This window comes from Pseudorasbora parva, chromosome 12 (assembly GCF_024679245.1).
Source record: "Pseudorasbora parva isolate DD20220531a chromosome 12, ASM2467924v1, whole genome shotgun sequence".
In the NCBI taxonomy this organism is placed as follows: Eukaryota; Metazoa; Chordata; class Actinopteri; order Cypriniformes; family Gobionidae; genus Pseudorasbora; species Pseudorasbora parva.
In genome coordinates this window covers 27,819,777-27,842,922 of record NC_090183.1, presented here as the reverse complement: position 1 = coordinate 27,842,922, position 23,146 = coordinate 27,819,777, and the positions used below count along the sequence as shown (strand labels likewise).

The window sequence follows — 23,146 nt, the reverse complement described above, 5'->3', positions numbered from 1 at the left end:
TTTTGCTTGTTCATTGAGTTACTAGATGGGGCATAGACCCACAATTGTTATGCAAATTTAGTTAGTAAAGAAGAATTACACAATACTAGAAGTATTGTTTTGATATTGAAAATGTCCTCAGAAGAACTTGAATAAGTGTGAACTGTAGTTGAATCTATCTGTGAAAAAGACTAAGCCCTGACTACCACTTTGTGGGCTGCCAGTTTATTGTAACATAAAACAAGCATATTGATTGGATTTACCTGTTGTGAAATGTTTTTACATGTTATGAAATGGATTTACCTGTTGTAAACCTCTCCATCGTCTCACTTGACCTGAACACGTGTTGGAAAAGATTAATAGCTTTTTTTCCCCAAAATAACCCTATGCTGTGTTTGTCAGTTGTTTTCCTAAAGCTCTCTCTATATATTGAATTGTGTTGTTAGGGCAGCAGGTTGGCTCTCCTGTGGACTATTTGGACAGCTGAAGCAGAATCCATAACAAACAGTGCAGGATACAGAGCTTTAGCTAAAGACATGACCACCTCCTGCTCGCTTAGCTTAAAGTTCATTCAGCTTGGGCAGCTTGGGCTAGCACTGTTTTTATTGCTTCAAAGGAATGGTTCACCAAAAAAGTAATTCACCCTTATGTTGAGTCAAATCCAAGTTGTTATTCTTTTCCATGGCACAAAAAAGGACAATTATGTTTATTGATTAACCCCTTGAGATGTACCGTCTCGTCTTTGTTTACATTGTCATGTAACGTAATGCAATCACAATGTAAACAAATTAAAATATAATTATAAATACATTAACAAACAACAAAACGCAAACAACAATGAAAATATTACGAGTTAGTAAATAATAAAAACACAATATATATACAACAAAATATACCGACCAGACAGTTAATACAATTGTAAATGAGCATCAAGTATAAACAAAAATATATATAAACAAGTGTAAATAATGTTTCTATCCACCTATTTTTATGCACATTTTGGGATCTCATCAAAAAATGCTGGATGGAAACACCAAGATGCGCATAAATTGTAAAAAAAACAACAACGTATGCACTCGTTTGAGTTGGATACATTTTCTCTGTCCGATGCGAAAACTTGCACATAAATTACGATAATGCATTTTGTGATGTAACGGCATCAATGTACTAACCAGCAAAAAATCTTGTTTCCAAAGCATCTAAAATGCTTTTTGGTCATTCAGAAGTCTGTTGTCAAAAATGCTTGGTATATTTCCCTCCTAGAACTGTCTTTCATTAATGCGTTCCCAAACTGTGCCATCTGCCTCTGAAAGCAAGACAATAAGTTAAAAAAATATTATATTTGCTAGCTTCTCCTATGTTACTTAGTGATTTCTAGAGGTAGTTTATATGTTCTAGTGATGATTATTTTCTCTTAGACTGGATGGAAATGGTGCTTTATTCGCAAATGTTTTGTGCGATGTTGCAATTTTGCACATAAGTTACATTCACAACTTTGTATGTAAACATAGCTAATGATAGCATGAGCAGTCCTAAAAATAAAAGGACAAACATTGATTAAACAGCCAAAGTGACAGTTTAAAATGATTCCAGTCTTATTGGGGCTTTAAATATAAAAGCTCTTTTGCCAATTGTTTTTTTTTTCTTTTGAGTGGAACAAAGAAATAAGTTTTTGCAGAAAGACTAAGTTGGAAATGTAAAGAAAAAGTGGCTAAGTAATGTTGTAAATGACTGGGACAATTAAATAAATTTTTATGTCCATATATATTGAAGCTAATGAATATGATCTAAATAAAAAGAACCATAAAATAGAAGCAAGTCATGTCTCATTTTCCTTCCTGGATATTCAAATGGTCTTCTCTAAATTAGTTAAAACCTGACATTAGGGCTGCTCGATTATAGCAAAAATCATAATCACAATTATTATGGTCAGTATTGTAATCACGATTATTTAACACAGTTAGTGTATATGAGTAATTTATTTAATGATATACAAATATCAAGTGTATATTTGCTGGAAATAAGGTTGCTATCTAAATGTTACCAATTTTAATACCACAGCAGAATATAAGGCTAACTAATGTAAGTAAAAAGTCCTCAAAAAATCAATGCGATTGAATATGACCATATTCAGGGGGTAAGATTATAGTGCTAACAACTTAATTTTGTGGGTTTTTTTTTCAATGTTATTGTAAAGCTTTAGATGACTTTAGATGGTGCCAACGTTGTGTGGGCTTCTTTTCTTTTCCGTTTTGATCTTCATAGACTTGGTTTTATGACCTGTGATTAAATGGAAAAGAGCCTTGTAAAAATTCTTCAAAATATCATGAAGGCGAGTAAATAATCACAGAAGTTACATGTAGGGATGCACCGATCATGATTTTACATGGCCGATTCCGATACCGATTTTTTTTTCAAGCAAAGTGGCCGATTCCGATACCGATTTCCGATTTTATTTTATTTTATTTTAAGCAATAAACAATAAAGAAAGAAAGTATACATGAACAAGATTTGGTTTATTTATATTTGGTTTATTTGGTATTTAATAGGCCAATTTGGCTTTTGGCCAATGAAAACAAGTTTGCAATCTGAAATTAATAGGAAATTAAATTAGGTTGAACCTATTTAAAAATTAAAGGGGTACTTCAGCGCTGGGAAGATGGATCTGTATTTAAACTGGGTCATCAATGCAGTAGAAATGTGAAATTATTTTTGAATTTGGTGTCTTCTAGACTGTGAAAAGACAGAAAATGTATTTTGTCCCATGGGAATGAAAGACTACAATTCCCAGAATGCTTCGCTGCCCTGTGCCATTCCCAACGCCACCAACTTGATAACAGTGACTCAGTTAGAGGAGACACTACAATTAAAAACTGAACGTGTCTGTTCAATATAATGAGTGAGTCACCGCGCGAGTATCACAGCACTGAGCACTAACTGCAGGAGTGAGATAAATGAGCTGATGAGCTCGTGATGAGAGCTGAGGTAATCGCGACTACACTCGCGGCATACATTCACAACGCGAGTTCAGTCTGGCACGTTTCAGTTCATGCCTTTACAAGCTTAACTTTTATAGAAATTAATTTGAGAAGTTAAAAGACTTACATTGCTCACCATTCGCCTTATTCACCTGGCGGCCATTTTGAAAACTCTAACGCTGTTGTGGGGTACACAAACCCGGAAGCTGGACTCCGATACAGTACTAATCAGTAGCAGCATTCTGTGTCACTGCACTTTGTCACTCAGGAAAAAATCCTACAGAGGACAAACCTTTCACCGTTTTCCGGAGGATAAGGGATTATATGGAGAGTGGATTAAAAAAATATCAGAAGGGATCCTGGTCGTAATTTCTGCATTTTACTACAGACGAAGTTCGAAAGACTCAAGCAAAAGCAAGACTGGGACATGTCAAGTCAGCTTTATTTAGCGCTTTTACAATACCGATTGTTCCAAAGCAGCTTCACGGTGTAAACAGGACAATATTGCAACAAAATTTGATTCGGCTGCAGTCATTCCGGAGAAACCGGTGATGTTATCGACTTATTTTAATCTATCATATAGTGTCAACGTGGGTAGATCAGTATTATAGTTGATACAGTTAATTTACATGTGGGAGATGTGTATGTATAAGCTACTGGATCTTCATATATGTCAAATAAAATGTCCATTTATCTAAAGAATAAAGTACAATTTTATGACACATGGAGGATGTCTTTCATAACTTTACAACTGGTCAGAACATCAGAAAGAAATAAGTCATTCAAAAACATTGATAGGCATACTGGTCTAGGTTTGTAAATGGTAACTATGTACATTTATTGGTATGGAGGAATACAAATGGCCTGCTTGTATACTGTAAGTATGGAAAAACGTACCAGAAAAGGGCAGAACATTAGAAACTACATTAGGAGGAAAATTAAAAAACATTAACAAATGAAAATGTATTGCATATTATCAGTGAAAACGTATTATCAGTGATGCATTACATGATTTTGTTACACACAGCAGGCAGAAAGTGAGTGACACAGAATGCTGCTATTGATTAGTACTGTATTGGAGTCCAACTTCCGGGTTTGTGTACCCCACAACGGCGTTAGAGTTTTCAAAATGGCCGCCAGGTGAATAAGGCGAATAGCTCCGTTTAAATGAGTGCCTGTAGCTGAGCTCTCCCTGCAAGCTGAGTGTGATCTCCCATCCCCCATGCGCGGATTCAAAACATGCGGAAATGGCTCCCTCTGCTGGCTGTAGTCTTTAGCCTTTGGGCAAACATTCCTCCTATGATGCAAAAATCGTCAATTTGCATCATAGGAGGAATTTTTCCAGAAATAAAATGCATAAATCTCTTGTCTCAGGGAGATATGAGGGGGGAAAAGCACAATAATTTGAATATACTCAAGGGTTTCTACTTATACAAAGCCATATGCTAATCGCTGAAGTAACCCTTTAACATTACCTATTAACTTTAACATATGCATATTCTGCAATCCAAACAACACAATCAACACACATTGAACAATCCAAACAAAGAATTAACTTAAATCAGCATTTGTTTTTAAATTCAGTTTAAAGAAAGAAAAAAGTCTTTACCAGTTAAATTAAATTAATTCAATGTAATTAAGGTAAGGTAAAATAAAAATGATCATCCTTAACTGATAGTAGGCCTATTTCACTTCAAGTGCATGGACGTTCTTTTTTACAAACAGAAGCATTTCGGCTCTCACAAGTTAGTCTGTTTCGTTTCTCTTCCAACACGTGAGAAGCTGAGCTGAACAAGTGCTCACTATCTACGCTTGTGCACGGCGCAGAGAGGAGCTCGCGCAACCTCAGCGAGTGCAGGAAAGCGGCTCTTACCGTATTTGTGTGCCCGTACACCAACGGCTGTTTGCTTCTTGGTATCTGTGCTTCAGACAGGTAGCTCTGCATTTCCAGTCCTGCTCACATATTGCAAAATACTTCCACACAAGTGACGTTCGCGAATGATTGTTATATAAGCGTATGTGGATTGCGCAAGCGGGCGCACTTCCGGAAAAATCGTCGGAAAGAAGAAAAAAAAACGGAATCGGAACGGAACCGGCCGGTTTTTGCTTCTAGCGCACGACCGGCAACCGGTTCCGATTTTGGGCCGGTCAACCGGTGCATCCCTGGTTACATGTACGCGTTACATAAAACATTAGTGTATGTTGCAGTGAAAACCTAGCCTGACAAGCCAGACCCACATCAAGATGTTTGGTCTGGAAACTCACTATTGACAGAGCTCAATCCGAAGGGCGGCAAATAACCGGTTGTCTTTTTAAACTCCCTCGCCATTGGCTACAACCAACCAGAGCAATGAAGGTGAAGCGGAGCTGGTTGATAGATTAAGCTTTCGCCGTATCTGGTCGGCAAAACTCCAAACACATCTTCCCTTCTTAAGAATGACTTCAGTGCCGTTCTTTTCTCAGAGAAAAGCTTAACTTCAAGTCTTCCAGATTCGTGGTCAAAGCTGATTCGAAAGACCGCCATTCGCCAGCTTCTGTGTTTACAAGTAGCATGCAAGCGCAACTCAGCCGTCATTATGTTAAGCCCCGCCCGCCGACTCTATACACAATGTGATTGGTCTGACGAGAGTTTGGTTTTTACAGCTCAGAAGGTATTGAGAGTTGCTAGACGATACTCGCTGCAAATTAGATTTGCTGCCACTAGGGTGTGTGTAGATTTAGGCTAGTGAAAACCATAACAGTCATTTTTTAATGTTGATGCGTAATCGTTTAAGTCTAGACAGCATGTCTAGTCTAGTCTTTTTATCAGACAGATCATTTTTTCATGTTATGAATTTTGTAATCAAAAGATTTTCTGCAGCTCTGTGCAAAGTGCTACTTTTATCAGGGTTAGCGTATAGGGATTCGGGACACCACTAATAAAGGTGGTCGTTTCTAGTCGCTGTTTCCTGTTTTCCTGCAACAGGATCTGTGCCAGCATGCATGTCTGCAGGTTTCTACCCAGCTTGATATAATGACAGACTTTGTTATTGTTATTTGCTCTTTGTCTTTAATGAACACTCTCTCTTCTCTGGCTCTTCCTCTGGCCAATAAATGCGTTGTGTTGACTTCAGCATGTTGAAAAGTCCATAGACTGTTTTTCCTTCTGCTAAACCTCTAGCAGTGCGGATAGAAAGTGCATGCACATCACTTTCTTGTTCACCTTCCAGGATGAGCTGAGGTCTGGCTGTCAGGGTTTTTTATTAACAGTATATCATTATCAACCGGAGATTCGTCTGGGGTCATGACAGAGGCTTGGAGTCATGAACTATTTCTTAAAAATATACTATGCTATTTCTCCAATTCATTTTTTTGTTTTGTTTTATGTATCTTTAATAAAAACTGCTGTTTTGTGAAAATGATACAAATTTTAAACTATAACCTTTTTAACTAAAAACATATCAACATAAATCTAACTTCAACCTACATATTTATGAATATGCAAATCTAATGATCAATAAAAAAAAAATTAAACATAAAAAAAATCAATTTGTAATATTCTAATTGTGTTTTACTAGTTGTCTACTACTAATGACTAGTTAATTACTCATGCACATGCCTAATCTCTAACTGTAAAGTTAATTTTATATAGTTTTTATGCTCAGTGAGTGTCATTTTCAAAAAAGTGACTTGCAATTAATAATTTCCTTATCATCTAACATTGAAATTGTTTTCTTCTGCAGTGTGTTGATTGTGCAAGACTGCACAGGTTTCAAGTTCTGTTTTTTACAACACCCTTTCACAGAGATATTTCTTGTCTAAAATTTGACATTTCATTCTGACCAAGGCACACAGATATGTGTCTGTGTTTCCTTTCATTTGCTTTTTTCTGTTGTTGTACTTGGTAGATAATTCCACTGTTAGAAGAGGAAGGTCCTTGGGAATTTTCATTAAACATAATGAAAATGCATGAGGCCTGACCTTCCTCTCTCTTTTTTTGTCTTGTTCAGCAAACACAGCCCAGCATCTCTGTATGAATCATTTAGAAGGACAGAGGAAGTGATAATGTTCTGTTTCCTAGCAGTTACTCCTCTCCTCTCAGTATATGAAAACACTTGTTCCCCTGAGAGGCAAAGTTAGGCTTACCCAAATTGTTTTCATTATCTGTATTGACTCACCTATGATGGTGCCAGCACTCCGAAACAGTCGGACATATACCATAGCTGAGTATTTGCTTTTTTATCAACATGTTGCATGATATTTACTGAGCTGATGAGTTTATCACCGAAAAAGAGTCTAAAATGTGATTTTGGTGAATGAAACCAGGCAGATTGTATTTGCATGTGTTAGCTCCTAATGTGCGGAAACAGCTGTAAGAAAGGGTACAATTGTTGGCAAGACATAGTCCGGTTTCAAAGTCCTGCTCTGTTTGATAAACAGTGTGGGGTTTTAATGTAAATGTGCAAAAGAGCTATAAAGCAAAAGGACAGTTTAAATCCCTAACCGTGCGTTCACACCGCCGCCGGCGAGAGCGTCAAAATTCGCTCTTGCCGCTCTGACAACGACGCTGTAGAAAGCTCCGTGGACGTGCTGCCGCTCTGACGTAGATCGAATGTTTTTTCTTTTTTTAAACTGTATTTAAAGAGGCCGCAAATCAAAAAAGCATGTTGATGGATATACTAACCACAAGTAGGGTATAAATTAACTTCATGAAATCGTTTAAATGTGAAAGTAAGAATTAATTGCACACCCGCTGAACAACGAGCGTTCTAGCGCCTATAAAATAGTGTTGCTTGACTTCTTAACAAATTACACATCACTATGAATGATCTTGTCATAAATGATAGAAACCCGCATAGCAATGATCAACCTCTCCTACAAATTGCTTGGGAACTAATGTGGTCGGAACCAAAGTTTACAGGCCTGCGTTCTCTGGATTTCTCTCAAGCGGAGCACTTCTACATTCTGAGTGGTTGCCGCCGAACCGCGTCATAGCTCATTACCATAAAGTTGAGCTGATTTCAACTCTCCTCGACGCCCAAATCGTCCAAGACGCGCCGCGCCGCTCTCGCCGGAGCTCGCCGCCCGGCTCCCATTGAAAATGAATGACTTCCGGCCAGCTTGCTGCTCTCGCCGCCGGCGGTGTGAACGCACAGTAACACAAAGTCAGTGTAACAGATAAAAGGAATGTTCTGCATGAACACACACATTCACTCTGGACAAAGTTACCAGAGTGATAAAATACTTACTCATAAAATACTTTAAGTATATGCTGACTTTTAAACCTTAACGTAACGCCAAACAACAGATATTTCATCAAAATGAATATTTTTGCGCTGAGTTTAAATGTTATCCCTCTCTAATGCGTTCCACAGGTTTGACGCATACATGTGCGCCTGTGCTCATTCAGCAGTTTTATATTCTTTAAACTTTCCCTTTCTGTTACAATAAAATCTATCATTCAATCTTAAAGTGGTACGTAGCATCTTTCCCTGAAGAGGAGAAGAAGCCATTACAATATCTTTGAAATACTGCATAATATTAAAGGGTTACTTCAGCGATTAGCATATGGCTTTCTATCAGTAGAAACCCTGGAGTGTATTCGAATGATTGTGCTGAGACCCCACCCCCCCTCCCCGGTCAAAATGTATTGAATTTAATGTCTCTCATTTTATAATATTAATTTATTCTATTTAGTGTCCATTTCATTCATTTAAAGGGGTACTTCAGCGCTGGGAAGATGAATCTGTATTTAAACTGGGTCATTTAATGTAGTAGTAATGTGAAATATTTTTTTTTAATTTGGTGCTTTCTAGACTGAGAAAATACAGAAAATGTATTTTTGTCTCATGGGGATAAAAGACAACAATTCCCAGAATGCTTTGCTGCCCTACAAAATGTTTTTGTTTGTTTGTGTGTGTGTGTGTATGTGTGTGCGTTCTGTAGTGAAACAGGCCATTTCCCTTTCTCTGTCCTGCAATTGAACACTGCACCCCAACCTGTGCGACACTTCCGTTGTAACCACCTTTCTCAGAGAAACTGCCCCCAGCAGAGTTCATGATTTGAGATGCACATGATCCTTGAACAGTAATGGAGAGCGCGCATGCACACTGATGATACTTTTACTTTGCGGTTGAGGTGGTGTTATGGACACAAAAGCTGCGCTGCCAGCCAGTGCTGAAACTCTTTCAGTAGATTAACCGAGACCGTTTAGACCTATCAGTCCTAGTAGACGTAAACATAGTTCAAATGGGACCTTCTTCCCTTTCTGAAAAAGGGATAAACAGCCGCACAATTGACCTGATTTACTCCGACAGAAAAGTTTGATAGAGGTCTGAGTTTAGTCTGAGACCCAGCTAGATTATTTCTTATGTGGGCACCAAGCAGCTTTTCGTCTTGTTTATTTTGAACTCTAAGTTCTCTAAATGAGAGACAAGTATTTTTGCTGCTGCCGTGATGGAGCGCAGATTGTCCAAATAAACTGACACTCTGACACCTACTATTCTCAGCGGAGTGTGAGCTTCTTCTACAGATTTGTTGAACACTCTCAGGGTTAATAAGAGAGCCTGACAAGAACTGTCAAAAATCTGTTTGTGCACCGAGAGGCAAACCTGAGATGGGTGGGGGTCTAGCAGTAGGCTTCCTGGGGAGGCAAGTTTCAAAAGCCTCTCTGTCTTTCTTGCGAAGGTCACACTGCTGCCGCATATTTCTCATATCAGCCCTGAACAGGGCTTTCGGCTCCACTGGAGGAATTCAAGGAACTTCGCCTTCTCCCTTTCCGACAGGCCCGTGGTCCCAACCACAGCGCTCTTTTGACCACCACTGCCAAGCTCATGCTGCAGCCACAGCTCAGGACTGGTCCTCTTGATGACTAGAAATTGAGATCTGCAATGCCGCAGATCTCCTCCTTCACTGCTGAATCAGGAGACCCACCATCGACCTGCTTCCCCATCTCCTCCATGAGCTCAGCCAGTGAGCAGTGAGGTGCCGTTTAAGGCTCTGACAGCCAGGACAGATGAGCGGTAAATTTTCTGTAACAGAGAAGCGGAGAGTCTCTTTATCTGTCCTGTCAGTTAAGGAGAGGACAGTCTTTATCAACAGAAAGTAATTGAATCAAATGTAAAACAACACTGCATAGTATGTGCCATATGGATTAGTGATTTTCTGTCTTTTGTTGTTTGATTAACATTAATAGAACAGGCGGCAGCAGGAATTTTAGGCTGCTTTCAAGATAAATGCACAGATCCAATATACTGTTACGCATACAACTTATTTTCTAACTGTTTTTGTTCACTTAAGTCATAATCAACAGTGTTTAAGCAAATATTTACTGACATTTTAATTTCGAAGCTTAAAGTTAACTTTGCTTCTCCTTGTTCCACTCCATCTCAGCGTGTGCGCACAAAGACGCTCTGGGAATAGTATCTCTTTTGGAGCTTAATGCAGTTTTAACAACTCTCTTTATTATTGAGCATGTCCTGTCTAGCTGATTTTGATGATAAGTTTGGGTTTTTAGGGAGGACAGAAAGTTAACCACTTGAAAGCATTGAAATGTTACATGTCACAGCTCTAGTTTCTTGCTGTAGGATTGCAGTCATTGTGGTGTCTCCTCTCTCCGCAAATTGTTGCAATGTTGCAAATTTATTGTCCTTTTCAGACACCTGGTAGAACTGCCGGACCAGTGAATGTAGTAGCCTAAAGCCTCAGAGTGTCATGGAGCGTGGACATGCTTCATATACTCTAGTGCTCTAAACATGAACCAGCACCGTATGCACACACATTTAATCACATTTTCTTCAAATTAAATGTGCGCAAATAAGGACGCTGATACAGCTCTTTGTCTGATCAGGAATGCGATGTCACAACGGATTGTACTGATAGAAGAAAAGGATGAAGACAATGGATTTTTTTTTTCCTTACATACATACATACATACATACATACATACATACATACATGTTTATTTATTTTATTTTTTTGGAAGCTGGCTTTATTGCCAATATTTGCAGACACAATATATTTGCATAAATTATATTATGTGACGTTGGTTATTTATTTATGCCACAAATTCCTGTATTATCGATTCTTGTATACATGGTTTGGAAGAATATTTTTTGTCATCTTTTGAAACATTTCACACGACACAATTTTTGGGTGTTGCTCATAGCATCTATAGACCAGTGTCTTGGGTTTTTAACCGCGAAAATGTGTTCTGCTAGCCTAGAAATCTAGACGCACCCTAGCGGCAGCAAATTTAATTTGCCCGCAAGTGTGGTCTAGCAACTCTCAATTCCTATCTGAGCTGTATTCCTCAGAATCTGGATGGCCCAATCACATCGTGTAGGTAGGCTATAGAGTCGGCGGGCGGGGCCATAATGACGACGGCCGAGTTGCGTTTGCGTGCGTCTAGTAACACAGTCTTCTAGTAAACACAGAAACTGGCGAGCGGCGGCGGTCTTTCGAATCAGCTCTGCCCGCGCCTCCGGAAGACTTGGAGTTAAGCTTTCCTCTGAGAAAAGAACAAAGAGCGGCACTGAAGTTATTCTTAAAAAGGGAAGATGTGTTCGAAGTTTAGCCCACCGGATACGGCGAATGTTTAATCAGTCAGCGAGCTCCCCTTCACCGTCGTTGCTCCGGTTGGTGTACCGCTATCCTATCGCATGCAGAGGGAGTTTGAAAGACAACCGTTTATCCCGCCCCTCGGACTGAGCCCAGTCTATGGTGAGTTTCCAGACCAAACATCTTGATGTGGGTCTGGCTTGTCAGGCTAGTGTTCTGCGTGAATAGCCCTTAATACTCTTTTTTGCAGCAGTGAAAGTTTGACAGGTCTAGCAAATTACCTTGATCTGATACATAATTTCTCCTTTTTTGGCCCTTATCTTGCTCTGAAATCACCTTACCTGTTTAGGTGCTTTCTTTCAACTTTTCAGAATGCTGTGACAAAACCAGCTTCACCCTTTCCATATAAACATTGCAAACTCAAACCCTCATCTTCATAAAGCAGCAATATTTATGGGCTTTTGAGCTTAATTTGAGCTCACCTTATTTAGACAAAAAAACTATATATATATATATATATATATATATATATATATATATATATATATATATATATATATATATATATATAATATAATTTACATTATATTGTAATACTAAAAGGAATCAGTATATCTATAATTAGTTTATATATATGGACCCACTCTAAATCATGTGGCCTTAACTACTATGCAATAACATTTTAATGAATAATTTGTGCACTTATTATGTACATACATGTTTTTACATTGTACTATTGCTTTTTTAATTAGCTGCATGTAAATACATCTGTAATTCATTTATGTACTTGCATTTATATTAACACTGTTGTTGACACTTCCCTTACACCTAACCCTACCCTTAAATTTACCCATACCACCACACCTGTCCCTATCTTGACCCGTATTCACCTCAATATCAGCAAAAGTGTTCTACAATACAATGTGAACACAAAAAGTGCATTTTACTTCTTTTGATGTAAGAACATGTTAGTTAAGGACACCTAATATGAAGTGAGACTAACTATATTTTATTTATATCAGCTCTTTGACTATTCTTTCATTTTGTATCTGCACTTTGGTCTTCTGTTCTATGCCCTGCCCCTTTCTGTGTCTCTCTTCTGACTGTAATGCTATCTAAGAAAGGGTGTTTCCAACGTTGACTGCTTTGAGTCATTTCTAGGCATTTTGCTGGGGAATACTATAACATTTTGTTTTTGGTGGTTTGCGACCACAGAAGCCATGCATATGCGTGTCGTCATAATTTGTCAGAAATGGAGATCAGAAGAGGAAACGTGATCTGTCTTGTAGAGGATTCAGAGAAGTGCCACATGCAAATGAGAAACCTGCTTTGTTGTAAAGAGGTAGACTTCCCCTGGGTTTATCATTACGGCTCACTTATGTCGCTAAGCTCGGCGCGGTGAGCTCAGACGTCACAGAGGTTTTGCAGGAAAGGATTTTTTTTCGCTGTCAGGTGAATTCCAAAGCATGAATTAGTGTTACAGCTGTAAAAGGGAAGGCAGAAGCTTATACAACTGCTTCTGTCTACTTTACAGCTGCCTCTGTGTCCTCTACATGAGCACTTTGACCCCAGGTGACACCTAGACTACGGTGTGACTTTGGAATCTGCAAAACGCCTGAGACAGAGGAGAGCTTTAAATCACGAGAATCCCGTCTTCAAATACCGTTATTTCTCCTGTGGATTTGTTTATGGAATTAGCGAGGACCTCAGTTAGGGTGACATCTTTCTTCAGGTAAGAGCAAAGTACACCTAGGAAATCCTAGATGGAGGAGGATTCTTGCCTTTCTAATGTTACACGGTCATGTTCTGCTGTTCCCAGTTGTCTTAAGGTTTTTCGTACCGTCAGTTGGCATAAGTTTCTGCTTTGTGTCTTTTTAATGTCTTCACTAGGTTAAATGATTCAGTTTAAGTGAGTCAATGTTTTTACTACTGCCGGTGGAAAGTACACAACTATCTCAAATAATTCCCTTAGTCCAAACCTTTTAGAGGTCATCTTTTGAAAATATAGAATGACATACGGCGTCAGTTTCAAATCTATGGTGTACACACGCCTAACTAATGACCTAGTAAAACATTTTTCTTTAGTAGCTGTAAGGGATAAGTGTCTCATAAAACTGTTTACACAGCAGTTTAAAGAGCTCATGAAATGGCTTCACAAATACAGTTTTCTTTCCTGTGCTGATATAACCTATTTTTCATTGAAAAGGAAAGGATGTCCAGGACATATTTTTGTCTATGATGTAAACTAAAGGATGTTGGCCATGAATCATGGTTTGCTTCTTGATAATGATAATTTACTATGTTAAGTCAGAGATGAGCCTGGTCTTGGGTGAAGGGACATACTTGTTTTAGGGTGAATTTTATTGAATAAAAAATTGGACTTGCCCACAACAACTGGAACTGGAAATTTGTTTATATAAGAATAAGAAATAATAATACATTTTTTAGGAGTACACTAATTTTTCAGTTGGCCAAATTGAATTTCTGTGAATTTAATTCACAGAAAATCAATTTGTCCGACTTAAAAATTTAGATGTGATCAGTCACTAGAAAATTTTCAGTTGGAGTTTTTTATATTTTTTACAGTGTATGGACATAATCTGTGGACATAAAAAAGTAACATAATCTTGTATGATGTTACTAGCACTTTACCTTTAACCTCAATGTCATTTTCTTTTTCGTTTGGTAAAGTCAAATTAAAGTGAACCTATATGAAATCATTTGTGGCTTCTTGGCTACAGCATTTCTTGTCAAATGTCAAACCGAAATGTCTGACAAGTTGCACCCCACTGTGACTGGCAAAGTGAGCTTCCATTTGAGATTTGACTGGTGCTGGGTGTTAGGCCTAACCCTGCTGACCTATATGGGAAATAATGGATAATATAGTCATGGGAATATTATGTAAAAATGTAATCTGATCATTTTTCATACGTCATGAACAGCAGGCCTTTACCAGCAAGCCTGTTTGCCAGTTCAACCAAAAATCATAATTTACTCATGTTCCAACGTTAACATAATTGATTTAGTTTGTTTGTTTGTCTTTTTTTCTACCATCCATACAATGGCAGTCAGTAGTAACCAATAATCTTCAAAATATCTTTCTTTTTGTCCCACAGAGAAAAAAAAGGATTGCATTTTTTGTGTGTAAACTATTGCTTTTATTAGTTTAAAAATAGTGCTTTTTGTAAGGTTTAAAAACAACAACAAGGACACTGAAAAAAGAGGCATATATTAGATAAAATGACCAATGCAACTGTACAATCCAAACCAAGAATGGCTTTGTTTGTGGTAATATAACCATAGCCATATTCAAATCAGTCTACATGCACAAATGTGCAAAAGCTGTTGTCACTGACCAGAATTTTTTCATACACAAGAATTTTTTCATACACATTTTTAGGTATTTTGGGCCATCCCAGCCTCACGTTTAATTTCTTAAAACATCTTTTTGCAGAAATGGCCTCAGTTAGTTTCACAGCTTGTAAGATATTTTAGTAACGCATTCTGCACACATTTTTGCTGCAATTATCTTATCCAGGATCAATTTCATATGCGCACTACAGAAGACAAAAGATTTCTGGTGTTATGGACATGCTGTAACATTGTTTAGATGATGTTTACTAGATTTAATTTTCTTATACCCTTTTTAATTTGTCTCATGGTTTAATATTTGTTCTAAATAATGCAGTTAATGTAGCTTACGTAAAATTAGCACAAACATTATCATTTGGATTATCTCTAGTGTTTGTATCAGGTGTCTAAAAGCTATGAAGTTCCTTTAAACACCTAATCTAAAAGAGCATGATGATCATTTTATTTATTTGTACATTTTTTAGGCTAAAACCTGAAAATCTTATGTGATTTGACAAATCATATATTATATACATTTAAGAAGCACAGTTAATAACAAGAAACTTTTCATATCATGCCATTAGTTTGTTCAAATCAAACCTTCAAGATGTCTATTGTATAAGATTTCTATTTAAATAATCTTTATTTTGTTTTTCCACAGGTGGCGACAGACAAGGTAGCCGGCAAGCTGAGTTCAACTCTTTCATGGGTGAAGAACTCAGTGTCGCACACGGTGAGTCAGATGGCTAGTCAGGTGGCCACGCCCTCTTCGCTGCACACCACTGTGGCTTCGTCCACTGCCTCACTGTCCTCGCCCTCCTCAGCCTCCCCGACCCAGCTTAGCCCAGATGATGTGGAGCTGTTGGCCAAACTAGAGGAGCAGAACAGGTACGAGTGTTTCACCGAATGTCATCTGGATGGTTTGTTTCCAGTCTTCATCTTTAGTGTTTACCAAAGCACAACACAACAATTTTCCTATTCCCAGTAGCATTTGAGGAGCACTGTTTTGTCAGAATATTGCAGTCCTTATTGGGTGTTATCACACACAGGGCTGTGTACGAAGTATTGTTAAGCTGACATATTGTCACATACTCCTTGCTGACAAGAATACAGATAAAGCTACTTGTATATCAATTCCACAGGTGTACGCATCGATCATACAAATCAATAGTCAAGATAAATGATATCGTACCTCATTCATTTATTTTCCTTTAAATTAGTGCGCTTTTGCACAATATCTAAATCAGTCAAATCATGTAATATGACTGTCGTAATATAATGTCTACTGTGTGATGTGCTTGATGATATTGCTGGGGGAAAAATAGATTTTTCAAAGAATTGTGTTTTAAAATGTGGTTGATTCGATATTGATTTGCAAAAGCACACATACTTTTATCTATCACGTCGATCTTTATCCATCACATCTATCCACATCATAGACATCCCAGACAGTTGAAGGAACAGTCCCGATTCGGCCCAGTGCTGCATGGTCATGACATTTTTTGATTTGCATGTGTTTTTAAGCCTTGCCAGTTTAAAGTGCAAGAAGAAGCGGAAGAGAACACAATTCGGTACTCGTGCGCTGTGCATCTCTGACAGCGTGCGAATACTAAAGCCTGGAACATACTTTGCAAGAATAAAGAAATTTGTTAGTTTTCTCGAGGTGGCAAGAACAAAAATAAAGTTTGTTCTTGCCAGTACATTCCATACTTCAGGAGAAAAGCAGGTGCCGATCATCTGCGTTTCTCCGCATTAACCACGTCCACATTAAATGTATGACCAATCACACAATAGTTCTCGGACACCCGCAAGAAAAGAGTGACACGAACAAGCTGCGAGAACTCCCAAACCAGGGCTGCGAGAACAAAAAGTATGTAATTTTGATCTAGCAGCCCTGGGAGCGAGAACTTTTTTCTCTGTTCTTGCATGTTGCAGCCTTAAGTTGAGTTCTCTTTCACGTCGTCTTGCTCTTGATTGGACAAATTCACACAAAATGATGTCAAAATGCACGTCTTGGCGAGTATCCTGGGCTACGGTATGTCTACATTAATCCAGATAAATTTGAAAACTGAGTTTTTATTTTAAAATGCTTTTCGCCCATACTTACGTTTTCCAGAAGTTTCTCATCCACACTGAAACATCAGTAAGCAGTTAACATCAATAAGTACATTTTCCGTCATCCTTGCGGGACTGTGATATGAAGTGTTAGCAACTGTGGTGTAACAGACAGGACTGTTACTGAGTTGTTTCTTTTAGTTAAAATTAGTTATAGTGTGAACTTGAATAGCACATAATTGACACAATAGCCGTATAAACATGCATATCTATTGATTGGTACAATATGCGTCACATGATTAAACATGCCTCATTGGGGTGTTTTCCAGTTTCATCCAATTTGAAGAGCGTTTAAAAAAGCTAAGTTTTTTGTTGCCTTAAAACGCCGTCTCTGTGTAGACAGAAGGCCAAAACGGACAGAAAAAGATGTGTTTTCAAACAAAATAGTCAAAGCATATTCAGTTATGGCTTAAGTGTACGTAACTTAAGTAGAGAAATAGCTGAAATGAACACACACCTTTTGAGGTGCAAGTAAAATATATCTGCACACTCGGGTATTTTTACAATTACCAACTATTCAGCAGACAAGCAGCAGTTTTCAAGGTACAACTTCTTACAAAATGGAGAACACCATAAATAGAACCAACAATAACTCACAGATGAAATCAATAACATCACAATCAGACAAGTTGCTAGCCAGAAAACAATTAAAAGACTGTATCTTAAAGGGTTACTTCAGCGATTAGCATATGGCTTTGTATCAGTAGAAACCCTGGAGTATATTCAAATGATTGTGCTTTCCCCCCTCATATCCCCCTGAGACAAGAGATTTATGCATTTTATTTCTGAAAAAATTCCTCCTATTATGCAAATTGACGATATTTGCATCATAGGGGGAATGTTTGGCCAAATGTTAAAGACTACAGCCAGCAGAGGGAGCGATTTCCGCATGTTTTGAATCCGCGCATGGGGGATGGGAGATAGCACTCAGAGTTCAGCTCTCAGCTACAGGCACTCATTTAAACGGAGCTATGGTGAGCAATGTAAGTCTTTTAACTTCTCTAATTAATTTCTATGAAAGTTAAGCTTGCAAACGCATGAGCTGAAACACAACAGACTGAACTCGCGTTGTGAATGTATGCCGCGGGTGTAGTTGCGATTACCTCAGCTCTCATCATGAGAGCTCATCAGCTCATTTATCTCACTCCTGCAGTTAGTGCTCAGTGCTGGGATACTCACGCGGTGACTCACTTATTATAGTGTCTTCTCCAACTCAGTCACAGTAATCTAGTTGGTGGCTTTGGTAATGGCCTCACAGGTTAGCGAAGCATTCTGGGAATTGTAGTCTTTCATCCCCATTAGACAAAAATACATTTTCTGTCTTTTTTCAGTCTAGAAGGCACCAAATATATAATAATATAATAATATTATTATATTATATTCAAGGCATATAATAATAACGCCTTGAAATCTTTATTTTTAAAGTTTGTCCAAACTTGTGTTAAGGAGCTCTGCACTGTAAAAAAAAATGCAGGTCTCCAATTAAACATTTTCTAGTGACTGATCACATGTAAGTTTATCAGTTGGCCAATTGAATTTCTGTGAATTGATGCAATTTGATTAACAAGTTCAATTTGGCCCACTAAAAAATGTAGATTTTTTTTTAGATGTGATCTTTTTTTGTCTTTTTTTTTATGTACACAGTGTAATCTTGTCCAGCTTCTCTTCTGGTGTGGTCCAAATTTAGCCTGCTCTCTAATAAACACCGTGATATGTCGAGCACTGAAATGATGTTAAAACACAGTGAACACAGCCGTTATTGGGGTAGCTGTGTTGTGTTCTCAGTTAAGTGATGCCACAATACTTTTCCAAATATAGAACCTGTGGTCTGTGGAGCTGTCTCTCTATTAGTCTCGTCTCCAATCTGTTACTCACATATAGTTCTAGGAAATGTTTTGAACACGGTTAGCAAATTAGCTTCAAACTGTGATATTCATGTGAGTGACACCAGACCAAGTCTGGCGATGTGTCCTTGTCCTATTCTACACTAATCACTATGCAGTCATTTCTTGCCACTACTAAAGTTTAAAAGTTTTACGTTTTTGAAAGAAGTCTCTTATGCTCACCAAGGCCACATTTATTTGTATACAGTAAAAGCAGTATCATTTTGAAATATTACACATTTAAATAACTGCTTTCTATGTTAATATATTGCAAAATATATAATTTATTCCTGTCAATAATAATTTATTACAGTTTTTTAAAATCCTTATTGTCACTTTTAAATAGTTTAATGTGTCCTTGCAAAAAAAAAAGTGATTTTGTAAAAAAACTACATGGTTCTATAAATGTTAAATGATTAACAGTAACATTTATGGTAATGGAATGCATAGGCCAGTATTTTTATTTATTGCCAATGTATACAACATTTCTTTCATGATTTCCTAAATATTTCCCATCGGTTTGCATAACAACTGTAGTTTAGTCTAGAAAAACATTTGTTTACCTTAACGGTTTTGCACAGCGAACTGAGGGAGGGAAAAAAATCAACTATGGGTGTGCAGTTGTACTTTTTCCCCATATTATTAACTTCAGATTTAGTATGTTAACCCAGTTTGACCCGCAACCTTTACTAAATAGCAGAGTGGGCTTGGTACTCAGGCTAGCTGACCTCTGACCCCAGTCTTCATCAGGACAGCTGGAAGCCACAGCTGGTCCCAGAGATCACTAACAATGCCCTATCACCTGCTGTCTCTCACAGTATGCATGCCATTAGTGTAATGCTGCCTGGCACATGTCAGAGAGTGTGTCTCCTCTCAAGTCAACACAAGCCTCAGCACTTCCAATATATGCTCACGTTAGACGGTTATTTTGATATTGATAGCAAAGCAGAGTAAAACGGATATTTTTGACAGGCATTTAAACTACACTTGCTTTGGAAGGTCTTTAAAAATCAGCTTAATTTACTTAAACTGCCACATAAGAATCCAGGAAGGAGACATCTAATAAAATATGGCCCTTTTCCTTCCTGGTTTTACATAAGAAGAAATTGCGACTTTATCAGCACCTGCAACTAATTTTCTGGTCGTTTTAAAGTGTTAATAGGCATGTTGACCTTTTCTTGAGCATTTATTTGAATTCATTGTTGGCAGATCAAAGCCCCACCCCTTTCCTCATTAAGTATTCATTAGTTTTGGAGACCCATTGCTCGCGTTCACCTTGTTGTCTTTAGTATCACAGACTGGTTTCAGTATTAGAGCGGAATCAGTGTGATACGCTTGGGCGAGTGCAACACCCACACAGAGTTCTCTCTGCAGCATAGAAAGTAGGGCAACTGCTCAGAGGATCTGTGGAGTGTTTGGAGCTCCATTTCTTCACTTGGCCATATGAGCTCGTCTTACAACTGCAGAAAAGGGGCCTCGAGTACCACTGATGAATCTAAATTAGGGCTGTGCTGTTACAATCAGATATGCATATATCTCAATTTAATTTCTTACAATATCACATGGATAATTTAAAATTCCTATCTATATTTTTATCTATTGTTTAATTTATTGCTTGATAAAGGAAGAAACAGCAGCTAGTCTAAACCAACAGAGACACGTCTAAGCCATGGCTCTCAACAAAACTAAAGTACGAACAGCATGAGAGATTGTTACCACAGATTCACTTTGTCTCACTGACTCACAGAGACTCTCTCTGGTGTATCTGGCAAAGTTTCAAGCACAATAATTATATTTATTCACTCCATAACTTAATTTGTGTCAACTCCGTCAGACACACTAAAACGAATGCTAATTTAATTGAATCATCTGTAAAATCTTCAGTTTTGTATTGGTTTTCAGTGAAGGATCTAAATCAAAATAGATTCTCTGTTTATTTTTTGTTTGTTTTCAAATTATTATGAGCAACCCAGTTTCTGAATTTCTTAATTCTCGCCCCTCTTTTTAATATTAAACATATATCAACAATGTTCTTCGGTAATTAAGACAAGATATCATGTGGATATCATGTTTGAACATTGTATCCTTGAAAAATCCAAAAAAAGTCTGTTTCATGCATACAGAGCATTTTACACTGTTAGAGACTTGGATACCCATCCTAAACATGAACAAAGTTTTTTTTTTTTTTTAAAGTTGGATGTTTGACGGCGTATTTCTGTGCCAAAAATACTCCTTTTGGGTTCTCCTAAGCAGGGGCGTGGGACTGGGGGGATAAAGGGTACTGAGTAACCAGGGCCCGAGGCGGGGGGGGGCCTTAGAAGTCAGTTTTCTATACATACACATACATGGTACGGGGGCCCAGCAAGATGGTTTGTACCCAGGGCCCAAAATTTGGTGCTACGCCCCTGCTCCTAAGTTTCAGAAAGGTTTTTTCGAGTATGGGTATATCTGACGTCAGATAGGGCAGAATGTCCTTGTACGGGATCTTCTCCTAAGAGAGCAAACGCTTTAGGGAAGCTGGCTGCTGCGCTGCAGTCACAGGACTTCACAAAATCAACAATATCACCAAAGAACTGTGTTTTTTGTTGTCAGGGCAAGACAACCCTTTACAGCTTCCCAAGGAACACAACGTTGATTGAACAGTGGATAGAGTGTGTTTTTCCGGAGCAGCCGACTTGTGCAAGTGTTTTTGTTTGTTCCCTGCATTACGGCGACGATGGTTTATAAACAAGGTACAGTTCAACCCCGGGTTTGTAGCTTGTCTAATGCTGGAAGGTGGAACGGTTCCAGCGATTAAGGTTCACAGTTGTCTGTTGTAAGCAGGTGGTGAGTAAAACTGATTCATATATCTTTGTATTGTTAGATATCGACTCGTTCTTTGAAATGCGCTATTTCATTGTTTTTCTATGTAAACACTAGTGTGAAGAGTAAAACCGCTCCACTTCCTACTGCTAACAATAAATCGCACACAATAGTCCATAAACCAAATTATGTCCTCACAAACCACGAGTAAACAAACGCAAATCTTGTAAAACTTGCGAGCATGACAAGCCGCTAAGCATAAGTTACAGTACAAACCATTGAGATGTCCTGATGTTGTCGTCGTTATGGCTTCTCCTGTTCAAATTCAGCCTCTAGATCTGATTCTGGATCATATGTATAGCTAAATCTGATTGATCTCAATGGTTTATTTAGGCTTAAGTTTTTTCTTCACGATTAAGGATGTCAGAGCTTTCAAATGCTCTCAATAAAATAGCTGTGCGCATCATTCTTTAGCTCCACCCACAGCATACACCTCCAGCCGCTCGTTTTTTTTTCTCCTGAAAGACTCTGTACAGTCTGTCTTTCTTTTATAAATATAAAGTATATATTATAAAGTAATATAAACTAAAGACTTTTCGTAGATATGAAGGATGCAATACTATACTCAATAGCTTCTCAAGATTGACTAAAACTATAACTAAATAAAAAGGTAATTGAGACTATCTTGTGAGTTATAAAGTCAGAATTGTGAGATAAATGCGCAATCCTAAGAAAAAAAGTTTAGAATGGGGGATAATTTTTTAAGTGACTCTTGTGTGTTATAAAGTCAGAATTCCGAGATATAAAACCGCAATTGCAAAAGAAATAGTTTCTCACAATTCTGACTTTATTTCTTGTAATTGAGAAAAAAGCCACAATTATCTTTTAAATTGTTTTATTTATTCCGTGGCGTAAACAAGCTTCCATAACAATGTATGTGGTCAAGACACTTTATACCATGATCCAAAATTAAACGCCAAATTAGAGAAAACAGTTGACTTTGAGTAAACTGTGCAGTTTTTCGAGCCTCCAAAATTAAAATAGGCTATATGATACATACAAGTAAATATGCATAGGAAAAAACTGCTAAATAATTCTGGTGTTTTAATTCATAATACAGTATCATAGCCATTAAGGAATAAAGTCTTTTTTTCCAATTCACCCATCATTATCAGGTGTGGCAAACTGTTAATTTTGGAGCCTTGCATGCTCGCACAGATTTTAAACTCCACTGTGATTTTGCTTAGCCACTGCACAGGTCGAGGGCCTTTGCACTTTAGATAAGCAGTGTTTGTGTGTGTATTTATGTGGGTTCAGAGAGAGAGAGCGAGAGAGCGAGCGAGAGAGTAGGGTGAGACTGAGACAACAAGAGTGTGGGAGAAAGCCAGGTTGTTTCACTTCTCACAGACACACATTTGGGATTACTTGGAGGAATCAGAGGAAAGACATGTGGATTGCAGAATGAGCTTCCCATGGTGAGCAGCTTCACAGTAATACCTT

At 38.0% G+C, this 23,146-nt stretch overlaps 1 protein-coding gene across 5 annotated transcripts in view; it reads left to right on the top strand.

The window, feature by feature from the left end:
• Window positions 1–23,146, top strand: part of evi5b (ecotropic viral integration site 5b) — a 62,010-nt gene that overhangs the window by 5,422 nt on the left and 33,442 nt on the right. For 3 of the 5 annotated variants that reach the window (XM_067459663.1, XM_067459660.1, XM_067459661.1), the window contains exon 2: window positions 15,508–15,734. In XM_067459663.1, the coding sequence (XP_067315764.1) occupies window positions 15,508–15,734 (227 nt within the window). Of the gene's footprint in view, window positions 1–13,030; window positions 13,228–15,507; window positions 15,735–22,988; window positions 23,122–23,146 lie in introns of those variants that run through there. The other 2 variants (XM_067459662.1, XM_067459664.1) reach the window with 2 other exon arrangements.